Source organism: Salvelinus sp. IW2-2015, linkage group LG4q.1:29, assembly GCF_002910315.2.
Source record: "Salvelinus sp. IW2-2015 linkage group LG4q.1:29, ASM291031v2, whole genome shotgun sequence".
Classification (NCBI taxonomy): Eukaryota; Metazoa; Chordata; class Actinopteri; order Salmoniformes; family Salmonidae; genus Salvelinus; species Salvelinus sp. IW2-2015.
This window is the reverse complement of record NC_036842.1, coordinates 79,584,546-79,609,388: the sequence shown is the minus strand read 5'-3', so window position 1 is coordinate 79,609,388 and position 24,843 is coordinate 79,584,546. Positions and strand designations below refer to the sequence as shown.

The window sequence follows — 24,843 nt, the reverse complement described above, 5'->3', positions numbered from 1 at the left end:
GCTCTTGCTGCTGGTGATTCTCTGATCCACCTCTACGCAGACGACACCAATCTGTATACCTCTGGCCCTTCTTTGGACACTTTGTTAACTAACCTTCWGACGAGCTTCAATGCCAAACAGCTCTCCTTCCGTGGCCTCCAACTGCTCTTAAATGCAAGTAAAATTAAATGCATGCTCTTCCACCGATCGCTGCCCGCACCTGCACGCTCGTCCAGCATCACTACTCTGGACGGTTCTGACTTAGAATATTTGGACAACTACAAATACCTAGGTGTCTGGTTAGACTGTAAACTCTCCTTCCAGACTCACATTAAGAATATCCAATCCAAAATTAAATCTAGAATCAGCTTCCTATTTCGCTACAAAGCATCCTTCACTCATGCTGCCAAACATAGCCTCGTAAAACTGACCATCCTCAACTTCGGCGATGTCATTTACAAAATAGCCTCCAACACTCTACTCAACAAATTGGATGCAGTCTATCACAGTGCCATCCGTTTTGTCATCAAAGCCCCATATACTACCCACCACTGCGATCTGTACGCTCTCATTGGCTGGCCCTCGCTTCATACTCGTCGCCAAACCCACTGGCTCCAGGTCATCTACAAGTCTCTGCTCGGTAAAGCCCCGCCTTATCTCAGCTCACTGGTCACCATAGCAGCACCCAACCGTAGCACGCGCTCCAGCAGGTATAACTCACTGGTCATCCCCAAAGTCAATTCTTCCTTTGGCTGCCTCTCCTTCCAGTTCTCTGCTGCCAATGACTGGAACGAACTGCAAAAATCACTGAAGCTGGAGACTCATATCTCCCTCACTAGCTTTAAGCACCATCTGTACATAGCCCATCCAACTACCTCATCCCCATACTGTATTTATTTATCTTGCTCCTTTGCACCCCAGTATCTCTACTTGCACATTCATCTTCTGCACATCTACCATTCCAGTGTTTTAATTGCTATATTGTAATTACTTCGCCACCATGGCCTATTTATTGCCTTGCCTCATTTGCACATGCAGTATATAGACRTTTTCTACTGTATTATTGACTGTATGTTTGTTTATTTATTCCATTTGTAACTCTGTGTTGTTGTATGTGTCAAACTACTTTGCTTTATCTTGGCCAGGTCGCAGTTGCAAATGAGATCTTGTTCTCAACTTGCCTACCTGGTTAAATAAAGGTGAAATAAATCAAATAAAATATGCACGCATTCTACGTCCACACAAGTATCACAAGAAGGATGACTGAGGCCCAGCAATCTGATACACAAAGCTCATCTTACTGTATTTCACCCAAGTGCTTCTATACACAACATGAAGAACACCTGCTCTTTCCATGACATAGACTGACCAGGTGAATCCAGGTGAACACTAGGATCCCTTATTGATGTCACTTGTTAAATCCACTGGATTGTGTATGTGTGCCATTCAGAGGGTGAATGGGCAAGACAAAATATTGAAGTTCCTTTGAACGGGGTATGGTAGTAGGTGCCAGGCACACCGGTTTGTGTCAAGAACTGCAACGCTGCTGGGTTTTTTACTCTCAACAGTTTCCTGTGTGTATCAAGAATGGTTCACCACAAGGACATCCAGCCAACTTGACTGTGGGCATTGGAGTCAACATTGGCCCTGTGGAACGCTTTTGACACCTTGTAGAGTCCATGGCCCGACGAATTGAGGCTGTTCTGAGGGTAAAATGGGGGGGGGGGGGTAACTCAATATTAGGAAGGTGTTCCTAATGTTTGGTAAACTCAGTGTATGTCACACTGTGAATTTGTTTAGTCGTGATATCCGCCCACTAGTGCCTTGGAGAGAGTTTTCCTGGACCAATAGCTCAGCTCTGAAAGAGGATACAGATGCGGACAAAGAGCGAGACATCACTTTATCCGGGCTCCTTTTTGGGGGCTGAGTGTCTCAACACTGTCTCTGAGCCCTAAGAACCAACGCACCCACACACACAAACTCAGCAAAAAAATAAASATCCCTTTTTCAGGACCCTGTCTTTCAAAGATAATTTGTAAAAATCCAAATAACGTCACAGATCTTCATTGTAAAGGGTTTAAACACTGTTTTCCATGATTGTTCAATGAACCATCAACAATTAATGAACATGCACCTGTGGAACGGTCGTTAAGACACTAACAGCTTACAGATGGTAGGCAAATAAGGTCACAGTTATGAAAACTTAGGGCACTAAAGAGGCCTTTCTACTGACTCTGAAAACACCAAAAGAAAGATGCCCAGGGTCCCTGCTCATCTGCGTGAACGTGCCTTAGGCATGCTGCAAGGAGGTATAAGGACTGCAGATGTGGCCAGGGCAATAAATTGCAATGTCCGTACTGTGAGATGCCTAAGACAGCGCTACAGGGAGACAGAACGGACAGCTGATCGTCCTCACAGTGGCAGACCACGTGTAACAACACCTGCACAGGATCGGTACATCCGAACATTACATCTGCGGGACAGGTACAGGATGGCAACAACAACTGCACGAGTTAGACCAGGAATGCACAATCCCTCCATCAGTGCTCAGACTGTCCGCAATAGGCTGAGAGAGGCTGGACTGAGGACTTGTAGGCCTGTTATAAGGCAGGTCCTCACCAGACATCACCGGCAACAACGTTGCCTATGGGCACAAAACCACCGTCGCTGGACCAGACAGGACTGGCAAAAAGTGCTCTTCACTGACGAGTCGCGGTTAGCTTTCACCAGGGGTGATGGTCGGATTTGTGTTTATTGTCGAAGGAATGAGCGTTACACCGAGGCCTGTACTCTGGAGCGGGATCGATTTGGAGGTGGAGGGTCCATCATGGTCTGGGGCGGTGTGTCACATCATCATCGGACTGAGCTTGTTGTCATTGCAGGCAATCTCAACGCTGTGCGTTAKAGGGAAGACATCCTCCTCCCTCATATGGTAACCTTCCTGCAGGCTCATCCTGACATGACCCTCCAGCATGACAATGCCACCAGCCATACTGCTCATTCTTTGCGTGATTTCCTGCAAGACAGGAATGTCAGTGTTCTGCCATGGCCAGCGAAGAGCCCGGATCTCAATCCCATTGAGCACGTCTGGGACCTGTTGGATCGGAGGCTGAGGGCTAGGGCCATTCTCCCCAGAAATGTCTGGGAACTTGCAGGTGCCTTGGTGGAAGAGTGGGGTAACATCTCACAGCAATAACTGGCAAATCTGGTGCAGTACATGAGGAGATGCACTGCAGTACTTAATGCAGCTGGTGGCCACAACAGATACTGACTGTTACTTTTGATTTTGACCCCCCTTTGTTCAGGGACACATTATTCCATTTCTGGTAGTCACATGTCTGTGGAACTTGTTCAGTTTATGTCTCTGTCGAATCTTGTTATGTTCACACAAATATTTACACATGGTAAGTTTGCAGAAAATAAACGCAGTTGACAGTGAGAGGACGTTTCTTTTTTTGCTGAGTTTATATCCCCTCCACACACTAGTACAGTATGCTTGGCCATGCTACAGGACACCTGGCTGTACATTCTCTGGGTCATTCCTTTAACTAAGTAAACAGCCATCAGCGCCGGTGCCTCCCCCAGTGAATTATTGATACAGGCACATGTAGGGACAGCTGGTAAAGGACCTGCAGCACTAACGGAGGAGGAGAGCATTAAACATGCGTTTCTCTGGCTAGCTACTAAACAATGTCTCTCTCACACGCTTAATGAGGGTGTAACTCCACCCCATTAGGCAGGGATCATTGCCAGGGCAGGGGGAAGGTTGCCAGTGTGAAGGTGCGCTTGGGGTTTGTCGGGGGGGGGGCGTTGATTGAGGGCAGAAGGGGTAATTAAGGACCCCTAGAGAACAGTTGTTCATCATAGAGTGGGTAGGACAGACAGAGGCCCCCAGCCTGCAGCCCAGGACCTTGCTTCACACAGCCCCAGAGCCTTGGCCCCTCAGAGTCATTGTTAGTAAGAAAAAGCCGTGATTAATTCAGAGGAAYAACATTAAAGATGGACGGATGTCGTCACTTTCACTCTGAAAAGGAACCCCAAATGGGATTAAGGGAGGGTGGGTCTTCTCTGTTAAGAGTGAAAATAAAATGCTAAATACAATGTGATTGAGTGACTGATTGGTCAGTTACGTGAGTGAGCAATAGCTTGAACAGGACGCAAGTTGTAATGAGGAATCCGCTTCAAGGAAGTGGACAAATTTACTGCATACAAGAGTCTTCTCTAAACAGCAGTCTTATGTATTGTTAAGGGAGTTGTGGTCTAGACTTCAAGGATGAGGAAATATTGTGCAAGTACCATTATTGGAGAGCAACTACAAATCCTGCCCCACTAACGATTCCTGTGCAAAACCACCTGTAGAGTCTTTAAAAAATCATTGATTTAATTCAAAATATTGTTATGTCACCAGATGTATTTATATTACCTGTCCACTGATGTCTGAAATGGAATAAGAATATGTAGATAATAAATGTGCCAGTGTCTCCTCTAGAAGCTGTGTGTCTATGGGCTGCATACTCACATGTCCTGCACCACGATGTACTGGTGAGGTACCAGGCCGTCAATTCCGTTGTGCCGTCCCTCCCACCAGTCGTCCGATGCCCGCTGGTACAGCAGCAGGGAGGCGCCCTTCTTGAAGCACAGCTCTCGGGCAGAACGCCCCACGTAGTCAAACTTGGCAATTGCTTCGATGGGCTCGCCCTCTGCAGAAGAAAACGAGGAACACACAGTCAGGTATGTCTGACAAAGCTGATAAAGTACATGAAGGAATCCATTTTTGTTTTTAGCAGAGTGGTGTCATAAGAGTATAAACATTTCTGGCAATTATATGTCACGATTATGTATGTCTGAATGATGTCACAAATGGGTCTGGTATTATTGATCTGAGATTGAAAGCAGCAGTCAGTCTATTTTAGTTAGTGTCAATAACAACCGAGCTACACACATACAATAGAACACCCTGGACAACAGGCCCTGAAGGCCCTGAACAGGGATGATTATAGCTCTTAGTGAAAGGAGATCTATACTGCTCAGTACACAGTACGTTAGCCAGAGTATGGACTTCTGCTGAGGTTAGACTACGACGAGCTATCACAAAGACCTATGGCGATTCTGCATGGGATGTCTGAGTGAGGACAGTGTTTATAAGGTAAACCCAATACAAACACTGTCATCTGCTTTTTGTTGCGAGTGTCTGTGTTGGGAGTACATTACCACACCACATATTATTTTAAATGTTGTTAGAAACCTTTACCACATAGTCCCTTGTAACACAGTCAGTATCACACTAACATGCTGACCAGACCGGACACGTCGCATGCCAACGAGCGTCTGCGATGCCAAGGGCTAAAATAGAACTCATTTCTATTTCTGACGCAGATCGCGCTGGAAGTCCTGCCTCTCCCATCTCCTCATTGGTTTATAGAAGCAGGTACCCACGTGCCATCTCCTCATTGGTTATACCCACGTGGGTGATTGAAAGACGAACTGTTTTGCCGGTAGTCGTGGTAATACTATGAAAGTTTAGATGCCGATCACCATATAAGTTCAAAGATGAAAAAGCCTGGAAGGAGGAGAGATGACTAGAAACGATTCGGTTGGCTGTTTTATGTGTGGATTAATTGTCGGAGTAGAGGTTCATGTGCATTTCAGGTAAAATAACAACTCAATGTTTATATCCCAGGACAAATTAGCTAGCAACAGCAAGCTAGCTAAATAGGACAAATTAGCTAGCAAGTGCAAGCTAACTAGCTAAATTGCCATACATGTTTAATGCTTTTCGACCTGTCCCCAAATTAAGCTAATTGGTTCAGAGTTTGTTTTGATATTTCAACCTGCGTGTCGTGATCGCGTTTGGTGTAGGGGGACAAAATACATTTATGCACGATAGCGCACGCGCGCAGCCGGTTTGGCTTCTGTGTAAGACATACCCGTTACTGCTGCCAGGTGAGCTAAAAACATCAAGGAACAGTCATATGGGCCTTTCCTCTTAGGTGGTGCCAGCCATGACTCTCGACCAATGACGATACAGCAATCATCATTGGTCAGTTTCCTCCAAACCCCAACCCCATCCACCCCCAAGAACATCCAACCACCAGAACCCCTCAAGTCAGACATGGGGTCCCTGCCTTTCCCTGCTGCTCCTCCCCACAGCAAGGCTTCCTCGATAAGAGGTATCAGTGGAGAAGCACCACAGAGCTCAGATAGCAGGAAACCAGAGCAGTATGTGTGAAAAGCCACCATGACATTCTTTTCACAGAAACAACTCAGTGAGATTCCCTGATGAGCATCCTGGTGAGAGGAGCAGTGGAGAGGACAGTGATTCCAAGATAACATGTATCTTGGTCCTCTTGTTTTTTCTCCCTCTCTCCCGTGGGGAATGACAGGGGTGTTGTGGAGTCAATGAGACAAACAGGAATTTGATCTCTGATTACATTTTAATTTCATAGTGCCCAAGCTCATAGACAAGGACACTCATAGAAGTGCGTGCGCACACACACAAAAATAGCTGAACTGAAAAAGTAAGAGGTTCTGATATAACAGCAGTGCAATGTAGGATGCCGTTACACCCCAGTAGACTAGTCCCATGACTCGCTCTGCTCATGCATGTGAATAGGGATCCCCACCTTGGAGTGAGATACGGCAACAATCGATAAAGTGAGAGGCAGAAAAGCAGCAGCTAGGCAGGCCCCAATGAATTCTCTCTCGCTCGCTCTGAAAATAAATCTAAGATCCTGCTTATCTGCTACAGGACATGATGAGCAGAGACAGATGGGGGGGGGGGTCATAGGGGAAGAGTAATGACCTGTTCCGTGTTTACTGCACTGGGTAAAGAGAATGCACTACTCCAACCATGGCTGTCTAACACCCTATAGTGTTTAACCAGCAGAGGGAAGGGACATCAATGTATTGACAGAGCGAGAGAAATGGGCATCTAAAAAAAGGACACTGTCACTCGCAGTGACAGTCATATTACGCTACGATGTCATGCATGTCATTGCCAACCAGAAACTTGTTACAGGAGTTGACGAAATGCAGGTCATTAAAATTGAGTACTGTCTGTAGCACGTGAAAGAATTTAGGCACACTGGGAAGTTACAACCATTTTTCACAGTTTTCCCCATGTGATGCACGTGTTCCTATCACACACACACACACACACACACACACGTTGTCAGTTCTGTAAATGTGGCCTCTCCAGTTCATCCATAATGGGAGTAAACGGGCTTTAACACACCAGGAGGGCTGAGAGGAGAGGGCTTGGCCTTATTGGCTGGTTACAAAAGGTGGCTGATACAACAAGAGCTAACAAAGACATTGAAGCCCTGAAGACAACTAGGATCGAACATTGTCGTCATACAGCAGAACTGTAATTCTGAGTAAGATCCTAAGTATTTTCAACCACTAACTGAGGACAATAGGTCTGAATGGGCTTCAAGAGCCCACAGGGAATGGCAATAACATCAGGGTCAGAAAGGCTTTCCTCTCAACCCTAACAGGGAGACAATATTTGGACCAATACCATGGTAGCCCGAGTTAGGTTCATATGGTTTATTAGGCTTGCTTGTCCATAATTAATTGCTTTGCAATGGATAGCTGCCATGTGTGTTTTTACCGTTCTAGAATGGAAAACTACGTGCTCTAGTCTATACCATCAGGTGCCATTCATTAGGAAAAAMAGTTTTTCTTATTGGACATGTCCAAGCAGTCAGTCCCTCCCCCATTTCATTCCTTTTTCTTCCATTTGGTGCCGAATGATCACGCCACAGGTGTCTTCATTAGTTAGAATGGACATAAATGTGTCTGACTCTGTAAAAGGGTGTGCTAGAAAAGCTATGTAATGAGAAGTGATGGTTTACATTTCCATCCTGGAGCTCATGTATAAATTATGTTTAAAGACTGATGGTGAATGATGAAAAGGACAATCTAAAAACACTTTCAGACCTAAAGGGAAAGGAGATGGGATTGTGCCTGTTATTATGATTAGGCTACTAATGTGTGTTTTTATTATTCCTATGGAAGCGGGTTGGGCTCCGTTGTAGTGGACAGCAATGTGGACGGCTACAACACAACTTTGAAAGTTTTTGTAAAGTTTTTGTTACGTAGTTGTACAGCATTTTTGTAAAATGTTTGTTACGTACAGTGCCTTCAGAAAGAATTCATACCCCTTGACTTATTTCACATTTTGTTGTATTACAGCCTGAATTAAACGTTAAATAGATTTTTTTCTCTCACCTATCTACACATAATACTACATAATGATAAAGTCCTTCTGGGTAAGTCTCTAAGAGCTTTGCACACTTGGATCGTACAATATTTGCACATTATTCTTTTTTAAATTATTCAGGCTCTGTCAAGTTGGTTGTTGATCATTGCTAGACAGCCATTTTCAAGTCTTGCCATAGATTTTCAAGTCGATTTAAGTCAAAACTGTGACTAAGCCACCCAGGAACATTCAATGTCGTCCTGGTAAGCAACTCAGTGTCTACACTGGTTCAGTGTATATTTGGCCTTGTGTTTTAGGTTATTGGGGCGGCAGGTAGCCTAGTGGTTAGAGCGTTGGACTAGTAACCAAAAGGTTGCAAGATCGAATTCCCGAGCTGACAAGGTAAAAATTTGTCGTTATGCCCCTGAACAAGGCAGTTAACCCATTGTTCTTAGACCGTCATTGAAAATAAGCATTTGTTCTTCACTGACTTGTGTGACGACCCTCCCACTCTGTCTGCCATATTCTCTCTTTGCTCTTGTCTCCTTATTAGGATGCCGGTGGGCGGAGTTGGGAGGGTCGTCAGCTACATGGGAAACACCTGGGCCCGGGTGTGTCCCAGGATAAATAGACCTCTTCCACATTCATTGGGGGAGACTCTCTCCATGCAGACACCTTCATAGATTTTATTGTGGTATTTTTATGGCTTTTTGGTTGTTTGCTTTAGCACCTTTCAACACCCCGCATTATCACATTTATGCAAGCAAAACACTCACACTACTGATTACACACACCATTGACCTTAGTTAATAAATATATTTTGTTTCTCCATGTTGTCTCCCTTTTGTTACGGGCTTTGAGCCGGTGCGTGACACTTGCCTAGTTAAATAAAGCTAAAATAAAAATTGTCCTGCTGAAAGGTCAATTTGTCTCCCAGTGTCTGTTGGAAAGCAGACAACCAGGTTTTCCTCTATGATTTTGCCTGTGCTTAGCTCTATTCCATTTATTTTTATCCTAAAAACAACTCCCTAGTCCATGCCGATGACAAGCATGCCCATAACATGATGCAACCACCACCATGCTTGAAAATATGAAGAATAGTATTCAGTGATGCGTTGGATTTGCCCCAAACCTAAGGCTTTGTATTCAGGACATAACGTACATTTCTTTGCCACATTCTTTGTAGTTTTACTTTAGTGCATTATTGAAAACAAGATACATGTTTAGGAATATATTTATTCTCTACAAAATGTCTAAAGGRACTTTAGCTGTACAGCGTTTTTGTAATGTTTCCCTGAGAAACAATCAGTTTCTGTCCTATTCAGCCAACCTGACCCCTCTGTAGCCCACGGAGGAGGTGAGTCAATGTATTTGATTTGGAACAGACCAACTCCATCTCAACTCACACTTTTTACTTAGTTTTAGAAGTATATAGTTCCCTGGCCTGCAGTGCAGTGTCTCTGAGGCTGGTTTGAGTGAGGCCTATCACATTAACACAAGCTGAAGTTGTTTAAAAGCATAGACAATACAGATGGTATTATAGACATAATCATTCATCGTCATCACTCCCCATTCATATTTGTAGTTCAAAATAATTCCCCAAAAAGTATTTATATGCTGGGTATCCTTGAGTGACCAACCCACAGGATTAGGTCTCGTTCAAATACTATCGGCTAACCCCAAAKCTTAAAGATCCCTCATCACATCACCCGAGGTGATGTGCTGCCATCACTGTGTGGCCCAGGTCCCATGGGGTGTTGGCGATACAGTAGGAATTAGAATATGAATAGATGCCCACATCTCTGGAGCCCAGTTCCCTGCCCCTCCAAGGTCATTCCATTTAGCAAGGCAGGATTATCCACACAGGCCAGTGGGCTCTTGGTTTAACCCTCGCTAGACCACAGCACAGACACTAGAGAAAGTCTGGATTTAACCCTCAGTAGACCACAGCACAGACACTAGAGAAAGTCTGGATTTAACCCTCGCTAGAACAACAGCACAGACACTAGAGAAAGTCTGGATTTAACCCTCAGTAGACCACAGCACAGACACTAGAGAAAGTCTGGATTTAACCCTCGCTAGACCACAGCACAACACTAGAGAAAGTCTGGATTTAACCCTCGCTAGACCACAACACAACACTAGAGAAAGTCTGGATTTAACCCTCAGTAGACCACAGCACAGACCCTAGAGAAAGTCTGGATTTAACCCTCGCTAGACCACAGCACAGACACTAGAGAAAGTCTGGATTTAACCCTCGCTAGACACAGCACAGACACTAGAGAAAGTCTGGATTTAACCCTCAGTAGACCACAGCACAGACACTAGAGAAAGTCTGGATTTAACCCTCGCTAGACCACAGCACAGACACTAGAGAAAGTCTGGATTTAACCCTCGCTAGACCACAGCACAGACACTAGAGAAAGTCTGGATTTAACCCTCGCTAGACCACAGCACAGACACTAGAGAAAGTCTGGATTTAACCCTCAGTAGACCACAGCACAGACACTAGAAGAAAGTCTGGATTTAACCCTCGCTAGACCACAGCACAGACACTAGAGAAAGTCTGGATTTAACCCTCAGTAGACACAGCACAGACACTAGAGAAAGTCTGGATTTAACCCTCAGTAGACCACAGCACAGACACTGGAGAAGAAAGTGTATGCTTTTCCCATGACGTCACATCTGGTATGTCATTACATCATAGGGTTACAAGGGTACCTGGTTGAAGGGTACTCACCGTCCTCGCTGGTATGCGTCTCAGTGCCTCCCTCATTGTCCACCTCCTCTATGGCCCCATGCTCACTGTAGGGACTCTCACTGTGGGGGGAGAGAAGGTCAGAGGTCAGGGTTAGGGGTCAGAGATTATAGGTTGAGGTCAGGCTACCATGGATACAAGTGTAACCGCTACTCAATTTCATCCATCCTCAGCGTGTATCTTGTTTAAAGTGGATTCCCCCATTTGCATGCTTTCCTTCTTCGGCAATGATGTGACACTACTGGACTGGTGAAAGCAAATACCTGGTAGTAGTATGCACTCACATAGATATCATCTATCAAAGACTTTTAGTGTAGATCAGGGGTGTCAAACTCATTTTCCCCCACAGCCCGCATACAGTCTTCACRGAGGGCCGCTGTCTGGAGGGCCGCTGTTAAAGGGGGCTGAACGCACCAATTCCGCATGTGTTCTTCTGTTGCTCATTAAGAAAAACAAGATTTGGGTCACGGGGGTGTGGTTCGATGTGGGTGTGCTATGTTCGCATATCTTACCCTGGCAGTTACTGTCGTTTGTCCCTCCTGAGTCACGGTAGCAACAACCTAGCCACTACCACTTCCTCAAAATATAAATCAATAAATCTGTAATTCATTTGACGTCTTTGCAGAGCAGGTCTTAGTTGCGCAATTGTACATCAGGTATTTGGTGSGGTATTTTTGTACCCGCTACAAAAGTCAGTGAACTGCAGACAGAATAAAGTCAGCTGCTGCTGGCTGCACTCAGGACTGATTTCTGAGAACAAGTTCATCATCAGCAAGCTGTTAAACTAAAATCACTACTAGCTAGCTGGCTAAGTTTCATCTTTGTGTTTGTCAATGAAGCTAGCTAGTAGCTAGCAGGCACTTTGAGCAGGCAGGCCAGGTTAGCTAAATCAGCTTATCAAGTCACTGTCGAGAGGCAACGAGTCGTCTTCGCTGCCGTTTTGTTTTTACAACTTTCTCACTATCTGTTARCAGAGTGTGCACCTGTCTGGCAGTGTTTCATAGCAAATCATGTTACAAAACAGGTTGCGGCAGGGCGAAAGATGCTCGCAAATGGGTTTATAATTTTGTGCCAGTTGGGATGCAAGTGTGCATAATGTCAGTTGTCATTTTGGCCAAAACAGTAGCAGACTGGAGTGATCCCTATCAAACACATCAGGAAGTGGCCCCTGCATAAAGGGCTTAGGGTCCAAATAACATTGGCCACGTGTTGTCTTGTGTAAACAAGTCAGTCAGAGCTCCTGCGTAATGGACAGGTCTGTCTCACTGACTTGACTTGAGATATTTTGAGATGCACCTACAGCCACATTGAGAGGCATCCACCGACTATTGGCAGCCACCGACTACCAAATAGAGGGCATCATCAGTATTCCCATGACACAGGCTGGGTGCTGTTTATCGGTTTTCAGACGTCCCTGGCATTAATGCCCCTTACATCTTCCACAGATTACCTCCGACTGGCACTTAGCGCCGCTTCCCAGGGTAAAACACCACAGCCACCCGCCTCACCCCCCGGGGTCCATCGACCCTGCTCAGTCAATCATCTCACAGGGTTCTCACAGGTCAGGGACCTTCTGCCAGAGAATTGAACACATATATTGATACAATGAAGAAAAATCATGAAATGTCAGATGAATTGCTGTTTGGAAATTAAATGTTGATTCTTCTGTACATTTGTCACAAGGTGTTGCCCGGCACATGTTTAGCCACTGTCATACAAATTCTCATTTGTAGACATGGGAAGTCATGAAAAAGTAATGGAATTTATAAAGTGTCTAAATGCAAGAACCCTGACCAGTAGTCTCCGCCAGCCATGCCCTTCTCACACACCCTGCTCAAATCATTCAGCTCAATCGTTCAGCTCACCAGTTGCCTTTCTAGTAATTCTATTTCTATGTTCAGCTCACCAGTAGTCTTCCCCGGCCATGCATTTCTCGTAGACGGGCCCGTCCAGCTCCTTGGTGTCGGGGAAGATGGTTTCGTGGTGGATGATGATGGTCTTGATGATCTCGTTGACGTGTGCCTGGCACAACACCTGGTCCTCGATGTTGGGTGTGGGCATGAGGGTGGGGCCGAAGCAGATGGCCAGGTTATAGGGGTCCATCATGTTCTCATCGCTGTACTGGGACAGGCTGGGGGGCAGAGGGAGGACAGGGTAGAGGGAGCAAAGAGAGGGTGAGTGAGAGTGGTAGAGGGAGATAGACAGAGCGAGAGATAGGTGAGAGAGATAAAGGGTTTACACACAACAATCGACTTTACATTAAGTTAGCATAATCTCTTTAACAAGATAAAGCGGATAAACGTTGCACTTCTCAAACACAGAATGTTTATTTGATTGATTCTATCCTCTCACTGTCTGGATAGTGATCAATTCTCAAACATTTTTAATAACCTAACAGATCACACAACGGGATTATGCTCCTCTCTATCAGCTAAGCAGTAAAACAATGAGCGCATTTCAGGTGGAGTAAATTACTAAGGAGTAAATCTCTCCAGTCATCCATTAACCCCGGACATGTTTAATTTAACGCTAGCTTATTTTCTCTCTCTACATACAGTAACAAACAGGAGAAATGTACTGTACAATGATCTTAAAGGTGCAAGTTATTAGGTCTATTTGGTGATTGAGTAACATGTCCCCAAACAGTAGGCCAGTCAATGTGTGTTTTGTGCTTTCAAACCGTATATCAGACAATGAAGAGTCAGTGAACAAGCCTGGGTCATATTATTCATTAGGGCACGCAATGGAAAACCATTCACAACAGGAAACCAAAATTTGCCAGGTAGTACCTCCCCCTTTCAGTACATTTTTTCAGTTTGATGCCTAATGAATATGACCCTGGAGTATGGTTGTTGAGGACTTACTGATTGAGAAAGGCAAAAAGGTAGCGCATCACGATGAGGATGGATCTGGGCACGGCGGTCAGGAGAATCTTACGGATGTACAGGGACCTTTCATACAGGTTCTCTATTCCTGGGGGGAGGGGAAGGAGATGGAGAGAGAGAGGGGGAGAGGGGGGGGAAGGAGAGAGAGAGAGAAATGTTAGTACTATGGGGTTGTATTAAATCATTAGATATTACTCATCATCTAAATGTTAGTAGTACAGACCGAAGCTATTTAGACAATGCGGTTGAACTGTTTTTAMCTTGATCTACATTTCTTATTAGTATGCACATATCAATTTAAAATACATGTATCCGAGGTGTGTTTATGTGTGTGTGTGTATTCACACAAGCGGGTGAACAGATCCGCCAAGAAGCCAACACATCCAGAGAACGTATCACTGTGATTTCTGTCACTGCGTCGTCCATGCTCTTCTCTAAAATGGGTCTGACCCGCCACTTTGCAGGGCTGCATATTTAATGAGAGTTATCCATCTGAATGTGACCACTTACTCATTGATACCGAGTGTGACTGCAGGCTGCAGCTATAAATAGCACAGCAGCATATTCAGGCCGAGGCCATTAGGATAGGTCACAAATTCTATAGCCTGGTTGAATCAGACTCAATGCTGGCGAGAGCAGTATCTGGAGCCCTCACCAAGTTAACCACTGATGAAGTTGTCTCAGAGCACAAAGCTGCTCCCAATAGCACTATGGATGCTAGCACTGTCCTTAGAATTCCTGGGAAGAACCGTTATAAATATCATAGAAGACAATTGCACAGCTATTAATCACACCGGTATAAGTTCTGCTGTTTCCAGTTCTGTTGCTGCACTAAATATGGAAAGAATGTTACAGTCTTCTATCAGAGGAGAGAGGGAGCGTGTGTCTTCTTGAGATGTTTCAGAGCACAACGTTCTGATTAGAAGTGTCTGGACAAGAATGTCTGCTGAAGCACTAAAACATGTCCAGACCTCATACTGTTTCTCTATCTCGGTCTCTCTCTAGTCAGCCAGAGAAAATGATCTTTGGCATTTTAAACTATTTTTGTCACTACTGCTATAATTATCAAGGASAAAGCATCTCACAAAACATCCCTTTGGTCTCATCTCAGAACGATCACAAATGGTGGAGCACTGATCTGTTTCACTCGAATCCGCCCAACTCCTCCGTTCCAAAGCAGCCAGTTTCATTTTTTCATTGACGACAACGATGGCTGCCTGAAATAGTGCTGTCTCCGTGAAACGAGTTTGGGCCATCTGGGAGTTGGCTTTTGGGAATACTTGTGATGTTATTCATCTTACATGAGTACTTAACTCGGTTTCTTTCTGCATGGTTCCTGAACACTTCAGATGGATGCTATTTAAAGAACAGTCACCTGCCCCCAACCCTCTCACAATCACCCCAGCCCACTCGTTGTGAATCCCAAATGAAAAGACCATAGACAGACTACACAGGCATTTGCAACTGTACAACAAAGACCAAGTTAAAGTTCAAATGCAGCACTGTCAAAAACATAGACAACGTTCTGTACCTAGATAAATGTGTTTACCCAGTGCCCAGTGAGCCAACCATTTAAAGTAAAGGTGATACTGTGCTAAATATCTGGCTCATTCTGAAAGGAGTGGAGGTTTTATTAATATGGAGACTGGTGGCTGGGCAAGAGGCCCACTCTCCAAGTGCTGGTATGTGAAGCCTGAGAATGTAGACAACAGGGAATCCCCATCACTCACACACTGACTGCACAATGTAAACCAATGCAATATCTTCGCTCATATACACACACAGAATCCCCCCCCCCCCCCCCCCATTCTCACACACACCAAAGGCATTACGGCAAACATTGTGTACAGTACGTGACCCACACTAGCCAGTCCATTGTACTTGAACAACAGTGGCTACTCCACTAGTCCCCCCCCAAAGCCCCCACATGACATCTTATAAAATGTCAGAGCGAGTCCCACAAAGAGCGGACTGAACTATGCAAGACCGTGTCACACTGCCGTTACAGTAAGAGAACAACATGGCCGTCTGTGACAGAGTAGTGAACTCGTCACTGTATGGTTTGATGTAAACACTACTGTAGTTGTGCGTTTATACTTTTCATTACCCAACACCAGGCTGTATGGTGAGCTTTGTGTCCTAGCTCACCACATGAATGCTCTAGTCAGTGGAGAAGACAGTCAACAACACAAAGTGGTACTATTCACCTCCAAGCACAAAGACGGGATAACACAATGCTACTGATGAACACACCACAGAAGAGTAAGTAGTAGCTATGATGTTTGTGATGATTTCCCCATAGTGGGACATTAAGAGTTGACCTGTGGAGGGTATGTGAACACCAACTAATGACTTACATGGCTCCTAGAGGGCATGTAAGTCACAATGTATACACTTCCATTGAATATGAAGACATTAAGTTCAACTTTGCACATTTGCCCATAATATGTGTGGGTGTGCGCGCGTCTGTGTGTTTGTACATGCTTGCGTGTGTTTATTATAATGTAGCACCCCCAGCTGTGCTGGTCCAGAGACAACGTCAAGCAGAGGTACTTACTGACGCAGGAGAGGAGGTCATTAAATCTTTCCTTGGGCAAGAGGGATTTCTCCAGGCCCCGGAAGTAGAGTTTAAGAACCCCGGCAACCGAGTTGATGTCGTGGTTATTCTCTTCATCTGTCAATGGGTCGTTACCTGGGAGATCGATAAGTGTATGTGAGGGTGTTGTATGCAGGCAATCATTACATTTCCCCTGACTAGAAGGAAGTTTGAAACTTACAAACAAGCAGTGCCCATTTGACCAGGGTACATTGTAAACATGTCAATGTTTCTGCTTCTTTCATTAGCTTAAGTTCTTTCCAGTGTCAACTAATTATCTCAAAACAGAAAATTAACTAGCAATTAAGCAAAGTCATATACTACAGCTCAAATGAACTATATCATTGATTTCCTGTGTTTGCTTTTCGTTCTGTCCCTATGTGCTGCAATCCACTGATGGTATCAAATGTGGGAAGTGTAATTTGACTGACTGAACTGTCAATCCTGGACAGTATAAAAGTATTGGGCTGACTGTACAATAATATGTTAACATCCTACAGTACCTTACAGTAACATAACATCCTACAGTACCTTACAGTAACATAACATCCTACAGTACCTTACAGTAACAGAGTAACATAAACATCCTACAGTACACATATCTATAGTACCTTACAGTAACATAACATCCTACAGTACCTTACAGTAACAACATCCCTACAGTAACAGAACATCCCTACAGTACCTTACAGTAACAGAACATCCTACAGTACCTTACATAACATCCTACAGTACCTTACAGTTACAGAAACATCCTACAGTACCTTACGAACAGAAACATCCTACAGTACCTTACAGTAACATAACATTCCTACAGTACCTTACATAACATCCTACAATACCTTACAGTTAGTAACAGAACATCTACAGTACCTTACGTAACAAACATCCTACAGTACCTTACAGTAACAGAACATCCTACAGTACCTATATAACATCCTACAGTACCTTACAGAACATAACATCCTACAGTACTTACAGTAACAAACATCCTACAGTACCTTACAGTAACATAACATCCTACAGTACCTTACATAACATCCTACAGTACCTTACAGTAACAGAACATCCTCAGTACCTTACAGTAACATAACATCCTACAGTACCTTACAGAACATACAACATCCTACAGTACTTACAGTAACATAAAATCTACAGTACCTTACAGTAACAAACATCCACAGTAACATAACATCCAACAGTACCTTACAGTACAACCATCTACAGTAACAGAACATCCTACAGTACTTACAGTAACAGAAATCCTACAGTACCTTACATAACATCCTACAGTACCTTACTAGTAACAGAACACCTACATACCTACAGTAACAGAAACATCCTACAGTACTTACAGATACAAACATCCTACAGTACCTTACATAACATCTACAGACTTACATAACAGAACATCCTACAGTACCTTACAGTAACAATAACATCCTACAGTACCTTACTATAACATAACACCTACATACCTATATAAATCCTTAGTACCTTACAGTAACATAAACATCCTAACAGTACCTACCGTAAATAACATCCTAGTACCTTACAGTAAAAACATCCTACAGTACCTTACATAACAGCCTACCAGTACCTTACAAACAAGAACATCCTACAGTACCTTACAGTAACATAACATCCTACAGTACCTTACAGTAACATAACATCCTACAGTACCTTACATAACATCCTAAGTACCTTACAGTAACATAACATCCTACAGTACCTTACAGTAACATAACATCCTACAGTACCTTACAGTATTACATAACATCCTACAGTACCTTACATAAACATCCATATAGTACCTTACAGTAACAGAACATCCTACAGTACCTTACAGTAACATAACATCCTACAGTACCGTACAGATAACAAATAAAAATCCTACAGTACCTTACAGTAACAGAACATCCTACAGTACCTTACAGTAACATAACATCCTACAGTACCTACAATAACATAACATCCTACAGTACCTTACAGTAACATAACATCCTACAGTACCTTACAGTAACAGAACATCCTACAGTACCTTACAGTAACAAACATCCTACAGTACCTACAGTAACAGAACATCCTACAGTACCTTACAGTAACCAAATCCTACAGACTTACAGTAACATAAACATCCTACAGTACCTACAGTACATAACATCCTACAGTACCTTACAGTAACAGAACATCCTACAGTACCTTACAGTAACAGAACATCCTACAACCTATACAGTAACAGAACATCCTACAGTAACATAACATCCTACAGTACCTTACAGTAACAGAACATCCTACAGTACCTTACAGTAACATAACATCCTACAGTACCTTACATAACATCCTACAGACCTACCAGTAAATAACATCCTACAGTACCTTACAGTAACAACATCCTACAGTAAACAGAACATCCTACAGTACCTTACAGTAACAGAACATCCTACAGTACCTTACAGTAACATAACATCCTACAGTACCTTACATAACATCCTACAGTACCTTACAGTAACATAACATCCTACAGTAACAGAACATCCTACAGTACCTCTCTCGAATGAGTTCTTGATGTCATTGATTTCCATCTGAGACCCGGACACACGGAATATCCCTTGATGTTGAAGGCCTGCAGGGAACAAAGAATGGCAGAGGGGAGAGAGAAGTACAGACCCGAGAGAGAGAGAGAGGTGAAACAGAAAGGTAGACACACACGTTTAGTCCATTGTGACAGGCAGCCATTATAAAAGACCACCAGTGCAAAAAGAAAAGCCAGTTTAAGTCCCAACTAAAGGCCACATCCCATTCCTCTTGCCCTTCAGTTTCCCAATTAAAGATAATTAATGAGGGAGAGAGACCGCAACCAAGTCTTACTAAAGTGCCCTCCAGCCAGGATTAGCATTTAATAAGGAGAGAGGTCAGTTCGTAACTTAATTAGTCAGGGTCTTCCCCGCTAGAGACGGCTGCCCCAGTAAGACGTCGCCGGTGTCCGCAAAACGCAGAGACGTCATTAGCGTCACGCCTTCAAAAGTTTAAGCCGACGTGTTTTGTTGGAGTTTTATTAATGCGTCTCACAGTGATAGTCTAACTAACCTATTTGACAGTGTGCATGAAGGGAGTGTGTGTGTGTGTTGCATCCCATTGGCTGCATGGACAGATGCTGTAAACAAGATGCATCTGCATAGTCTTTCCCATGACTGTGACTAAAATGGAACGGATTTTAACACGGACACGGGAAGAATGGAAACACACAGACAATTAACACRGAAATTGCCGCAATGTTACTTTTGACCAGGGGAGAAGATTTAGCACCACACAGTCATTTTGGACTGTTACACTTAATTGGCCTGCAAGAGGTGAGAAAAGGAGAGAAAATCATAGCTGTTGCAAAACAAATACAAGTAATAGATGGATGACCAGCTCACCATAGAGATTGATGAATCGAACACAGCTCTCCACCACACGGGGAATAGCTTGTCCAGAGTCCTTCACAATGAGAGGAAGGACATGTCATATTAACAGATGGCTCATTCTGACCTCAAATACATTATATCATTCAGTCTTTACATGCTTATTGTTTTCGAAATGCATGCCTCCATTATTATACTTAATGGGTGAAGGGAGAAATGACCGGTGACATTTTACTGTAGCCACCCTTATGTATGCATTCATAAAGCCTTTATAATAACTASATATGATAATATAACATCTGCCATATGCATATAAGGTACTACAGTAAAGTGTTACCAATGATCATACTGKAGGTCTACAGAGACAGACTAAAGMTTTGCAGCTGCAGAACCATTCATGCCCAGTCCCTCACAATGCCTCAATGATTTTTATAGATCACAAGATCTACCGTAGTGACTCATTGACTACGTTGACAGGCCCGTGCAAAGGGTTTCTCTTAGCCAATACAACTCAATGGGGCTTCAGTGGTACTAAACATGGCCTCTTTTTCTTGTTTTATTGTGTTACGTCAACACTTGAGAGCACACTTGGGACACTGATAAGGGATGTGAGGTTATGTAACAGAGCCACTACCACACACTCCATATGGAGTGGAGAGAGAGGAGGAAGAGTGAGAAAAGAGGAGAGTGAGAGAGGAGCTGTCCCTTTACAGAGAACACATTCCTCCCTCCCTCAGTAGAAGGGTACAAGAGCTGCACTCCAGAGTACACTTGGCCGAAGTACCAGCTGCTAGCTCCCTGCTGAGGCAGAGAACTCTTACATGCTTCTAATAATGTTGTGGATCGGTTTTCACCCAGGGGGAGTAGACACATGGCCATAAACACATCAACCATGCCAGGATTCCAGGAACCACCGGGTACCAATGTTCTATAGCTGAGGACTAAGCAAGACAGACTATGTTGGGAGGAATTCAATATCTGTCAATGTAAATGTTGCAAGGTCTGAAATAAGTGTTGGGAATTCTACGAATTTTACAATGTAATCTAAACCAAATTGTAAGTATAGGGTACATTTTCAATTAATAGGGTACAGTTCAAATTGTACTTCATAATCCAGTTGTAACTCTGGCACAGGAATATATGAATAACGATCTATAGATGTGAGCACTTCAGTCTGTCAGAGCAAACCTCCAGGGAGTTAGTATTGCACATCAACACAAACGGGTGAAAGATTATCACAGACAGGAGGTGGAGGGCATGTTCGGGGCAGAAAAAGAGAGACAGACAGAGATAGGAAGTCAGCATAGACAGTAAGACTGTGACAATAACAGTATCGCAATATTTTTTCCATGGCAAAAATGAAAACACAAAGCAGACCAAACTATTGTATGTAAAATATTGTGTGCTATAGCTTGCAAAATGAATAAATGTGACTCTGGATGACAACATAATGATGTTTGTTTCCAACATTAGGGAGGTATTCCTAAAGAAGTTAAACCCGCTTCGTGTTTTGTTTCCTTGCCACGATACTAACGAGTATGGCAATACTGTTATCACCCCGGCCCTGACAGACAGACAGGTAGCAGTAGGGACGGGTCCCTCTCCACTCCACAGTGTCTCCACTCTACCTGGTGTCTGGCGTGCGAGTTCCGTCGTCCGCGGCTACGAGGAAGCGTAGAAGGAAGCAGAGAGAGCGAGAAAGAGGTGAAACCCAGATTAAATCACCACAGCAGCCAGCTACAGTACCAAAGCCCAGCGCTCACCCCCCACACACTGAGAACAGAGCTGGCGTCAAACGCAGGGGAAGCAGCAGGGCATTGTGGGGAGGTGGTGGATTCCTTATCGCTCTGGCCACCATCCCCTGGCTGTCACATATATCCTGCTGACAATGGCTGCTTTCATACCAGCCAGAGAAGAGAGAGAAGGAAGAGAGAGAAATAGGGAGGAATACCAATGCCCTAGCTGACAGCAGTGACTCGGGGGAAAGATGGAGACAAACATCTTCCCTCCATCCCGTCCTCCTTCCCCCCCACCCTCCCCCTTCATCCCCCTCCACTGTGCTAGTGTGCCCTCTGCTCTGCCATCATACCTCCTTCCCTGGACGCACTCTGTCAGTAGCAATGCCGCCCCTGTGCTTCCCCAACGTTTGAGACTACAGAGAGAAACGAAAAGATAAAATCCCTGACTGGTGTGGTCAGCCTAATGATCGAACCCCAGGAAAAAGACAAAGTGTGAGTGGTTGAGTTACGGTCATTATTATGGAAACGGTCGGGGAGACGGTCGGTAGCAGTCCAAGGCCAGACTTGACCAGTACCTTGACAAAGGACTCCAGATTGCCATTAAACAACTTAACGTTAAAGACCGAGCGGGGCCTAGCCCTCCTATTTGTGCCACTGTGAGGTTTGGGCGGCACATTGGGAGGCCTGGAAAATGGAGACTGTGTTAGAGAAATCTCCCACCATGAACATACACAGTTTGTCTGAACTCACCAATGTCCGAAGTAAAATAATCTGACATCTGAGATTTCAGACAAACTACACACGCAAATGTGAACAATCCTAAACTATCACACAAAAGTGACTTCTTGTGTTGTGAAGTCGTGTATGGTGTCACCCAGCCTGTACTGTGAGTTTGAGTGTTAGTCGTGAGATGACGCTGGGCCCGAATCCTGATATCCCCACTAGTCTGTCACCATCTCCTAGAGAGAGATTATTAGATGGTTTGATATCCGCACTAGTCTGTCACCATCTCCTAGAGAGAGAATTATTAGATGGGCTTTGAATATCCCCACTAGTCTGTCACCATCTCCTAGAGAGAGATTTATGTAGATGGTTTGATATCCCCATTAGTCTGTCACCATCTCCTAGAGAGAAGATTATTAGATGGTTTGATATCCCACTAGTCTGTCACCATCTCCTAGAGAGAGATTATTAGATGGTTTGATTCCATTAGTCTGTCACCATCTCCTAGAGAGAGATTATTAGATGGTTTGATATCCCCATTAGTCTGTCACCATCTCCTAGAGAGAGATTATTAGATGGGTTTGATATCCCCATAGTCTGTCACCATCTCCTAGAGAGAGATTATTTAGATGGTTTGATATCCCCACTAGTCTGTCACCAGTCTCCTAGAGAGAGATTATTAGATGGAGGGTTTGATATCCACACTAGTCTGTACCATCTCCTAGAGAGAGATTAATAGATAGAGGGTTTGATATCCACACTAGTCTGTCACCCATCTCCTAGAGAGAGATTATTAGATGGTTTGATATCCCCATTAGTCTGTCACCATCTCCTAGAGAGAGATTATTAGAGTGGTTTGATATCCCTCACTTAGTCTCGTCACCATCTCCTAGAGAGAGATTATTAGAGGGGTTTGATATCCACACTAGTCTTGTCACCATCTCCTAGAGAGAGATTATTAGATGGTTTGATATCCCCATTAGTCTGTCACCATCTCCTAGAGAGAGATTATTAGATGGTTTTATATCCCCATTAGTCTGTCACCATCTCCTAGAGGAGATTATTAGATGGTTTGATATCCATCTAGTTTGTCACCATCTCCTAGAGAGAGATTATTAGATGGAGGGTTTGATCCCCACTGTCTGTCACCATCTCCTAGAGAGAGATTATTAGATGGGTTTGATATCCACATTAGTCTGTCACATCTCCTAGAGAGAGATTATTAGATGGTTTGATATCCCATTAGTCTGTCACCATCTCCTAGAGAGAGATTATTGATAGAGGGTTTGATATCCCACTAGTCTGTCACCATCTCATAGAGAGAGATTATTAGATGGAGGGTTTGATATCCACACTAGTCTGTCCACCATCTCCTAGCAGAGAGTTATTAGATGGTTTGATATCACACTAGTCCTGTCACCATCTCCTAGAGAGAGAATTACCACCCAACTTCAAAAGGTCATGAAAATACCAGGCCTGCTGGGAGGAGTGTGTGGGGGCGCCGTGCGGCAGCATCCACCTCACGTCATGTCCCGGTGGGAGAGGGTGTGTGTATTTGTATTTATTATGCATCCCTATTAGCTGCTGCCAAAACATCAGCTACTCTTCCTGGGGTTCAGAAAAATGAAGGRAGGTTATACAATTTTAAAACATTACAATACATTCACAGATTTCACAACACAATGTGTGTCCTCAGGCCCCTACTCCACCACTACCACATATCTACAGTACTAAATCCATGTGTATGAATAGTGCCTATGTTATCGTATGTGTGTGTATGCATGTGTCTGTGCCAATGTTTGTGTTTCTTCACAGTCCCCGCTGTTCCATAAGGTGTTTTTTTATCTGTTTTTTAAATCAAATTTTACTGCTTGCGTTAGTTACTCGATGTGGAATAGAGTTCCATGTAGTCATGGCTCTATGTAGTACTGMGRGCCTCCCATAGTCTGTTCTGGATTTGGGGACTGTGAAGAGACCTATTGTGGCATGTCTTGTGGGGTATGCATGGGTGTCCGAGCTGTGTGCCAGTAGTTTAGACAGACAGCTCTGTGCATTCAACGTGGCAATACCTCTCATAAATAAAAGTAGTGATGAAGTCAATCTCTCCTCCACTTTCATCCAGGAGAGATTGACAAGCATATTKTTAATATTAGCTCTCTGTGTACATCCAAGGGCCAGCCGTGCTGCCCTGTTCTGAGCCAATTGCAATTTTCCTAAGTCCTTTTTTGTGGCACCTGACCACACGACTGAACAGTAGTCAAGGTGCGACAAAACTAGGGCCTGTAGGACCTGCCTTGTTGATAGTGTTGTTAAGAAGGCAGAGCATCGCTTTATTATAGACAGACTTCTTCCCATCTTGGCTACTACTGCATCAATATGTTTCTACTGCATCAATATGTTTCCAATCCAGACAGTTTCCAATCTAGTGTTACTCCAAGCAGTTTAGTCACCCCAAATTGCTCAATTTCCACATTATTCATTACAATATTTAGTTGAGGTTTAGGGTTTAGTGAGTGTTTTGTTCCAAATACAATGCTTTCAGTTTTAGAAATA

General features: G+C 43.9%; 1 protein-coding gene across 5 annotated transcripts in view; it reads right to left on the bottom strand.

Annotated features, from left to right (window-relative positions):
- LOC111962591 (SLIT-ROBO Rho GTPase-activating protein 1) overlaps positions 1–24,843 on the bottom strand; it is a 179,368-nt gene that overhangs the window by 22,244 nt on the left and 132,281 nt on the right. For 3 of the 5 annotated variants that reach the window (XM_023985765.3, XM_023985766.3, XM_023985769.2), the window contains exons 12-19: positions 22,143–22,251; positions 19,844–19,904; positions 18,970–19,047; positions 16,383–16,517; positions 13,805–13,913; positions 12,847–13,071; positions 10,923–11,002; positions 4,499–4,679 (exon numbers count right to left, since the gene is read on the bottom strand). In XM_023985765.3, coding sequence (XP_023841533.1) covers positions 4,499–4,679; positions 10,923–11,002; positions 12,847–13,071; positions 13,805–13,913; positions 16,383–16,517; positions 18,970–19,047; positions 19,844–19,904; positions 22,143–22,251 — 978 coding nt within the window. Of the gene's footprint in view, positions 1–4,498; positions 4,680–10,922; positions 11,003–12,846; positions 13,072–13,804; positions 13,914–16,382; positions 16,518–18,969; positions 19,048–19,843; positions 19,905–21,456; positions 21,491–22,142; positions 22,252–24,843 lie in introns of all 5 variants that reach the window. The other 2 variants (XM_023985767.3, XM_023985768.3) reach the window with 1 other exon arrangement.